A 1,227-nucleotide genomic window follows, 5' to 3' on the forward strand; every position below is an offset into this window, starting at 1 on the left:
GCCTCAACGCCACATGCGACTCCCCGCAACACGCCTCCCACATACTCAAACCAAGTGCTTTGAACCGGAACAATTCACCCAAAATACCCTAGTCACAAAACCCAACCCGGTTCCCCTTCCGCCGCCTGCATGGCTGTCTCCTTGCACCGCTGTAGGTCGTACTATCCGCGAGGCTCCTGTACTATCCGCATGGCTCCTAAACACTGCCCTCTCCTGCCGCCGCTCACCAACCAACCGCCACCCGCACACCATCTCACACCCAATCCTTACCAAGCCGCTCTACAGCCACAAAGCAACGCCGCCTCCCTCCAAACAAAACACACTCCACACCGCCACGGGCCCGACGCAGCTGCAGCACATCCGCGCGTTCCAAGACGCCATAACGCTCACCTTGTGTCCTCCTACGCATGCCCAAAATAAACGACCTGATTACAAACGCTTCACCACACAGCACCACAGCCCGGTACCTGCACAAATATCGTTCAGCGCAGCCCCTCCACAGTCAACATCCCACAAACGAGACGCCCAGGTGAAGCTTCCCTGAGACACACTGGCTTGGGCTGGACACACAAGATACCCGCAACGTCAAAACAACGCGTCCACCTCAACGCCACAAGCGACTCCCCGCAACACGCCTCCCACTTACTCAAACCAAGTCCTCTCAACCGGAACAGTGCACCCACAGTACCCTAGCCACAACCGCCAATCCCATTCCCCCCCCGCCCCGTGCACAACCGTCTGCCTGCACAGGTGTAGTTCGTACTATCCGCATCGCTCCTCAACACTGCCCGACCCTGCTCCCGCTCACCAACCAACCGCCACAAGCACAACATCTCACACCCAATTCTCACCAAGCCCCTCTACAGACACAAACCAATGCCCCCTCCCTCCAAATAAAACACACTCCACACCGCAACGAGACCGACGCAGCTGCAGCACCTTGTCGCACACCAGGCTGCCGCAACGCTCACCTTCTGTCATCCCACGCGTACTCAAACGTAATCGACATGCTCACAAACGCTTCACCCCACGCCACAACACCCCGATACCTGCACAAATATCAATACATCCTCCCACGCCCAGTCCCTTCACAGTCACCATACCACAAAAACACCTCCCACGCTCTGCTTCCTTGAGACGCACTATCTCTGGCTGAACACACAAGGTACCCGCAACGTTACAACCACTCGTCCAGCCCAACGCCACAACCAACTCCCCGCAACACGC

At 57.5% G+C, this 1,227-nt stretch overlaps 1 protein-coding gene across 1 annotated transcript in view; it reads right to left on the reverse strand.

Annotated features, from left to right (window-relative positions):
- Positions 1 to 253: 253 nt before the first annotated feature.
- The window catches only part of EMH_0030040 (uncharacterized protein), a gene marked incomplete at both ends in the record, with an annotated part of 2,102 nt that continues 1,128 nt past the window's right edge, over positions 254 to 1,227 (reverse strand). The window contains 2 exons of the mRNA XM_013494371.1: positions 254 to 467; positions 972 to 1,049. Coding sequence (XP_013349825.1) covers positions 254 to 467; positions 972 to 1,049 — 292 coding nt within the window. The remainder of the gene's footprint in view (positions 468 to 971; positions 1,050 to 1,227) is intronic.

This window comes from Eimeria mitis, genomic scaffold (assembly GCF_000499745.2).
Source record: "Eimeria mitis Houghton genomic scaffold, Emh_scaff1120, whole genome shotgun sequence".
Lineage (NCBI taxonomy): Eukaryota > Apicomplexa > Conoidasida > Eucoccidiorida > Eimeriidae > Eimeria > Eimeria mitis.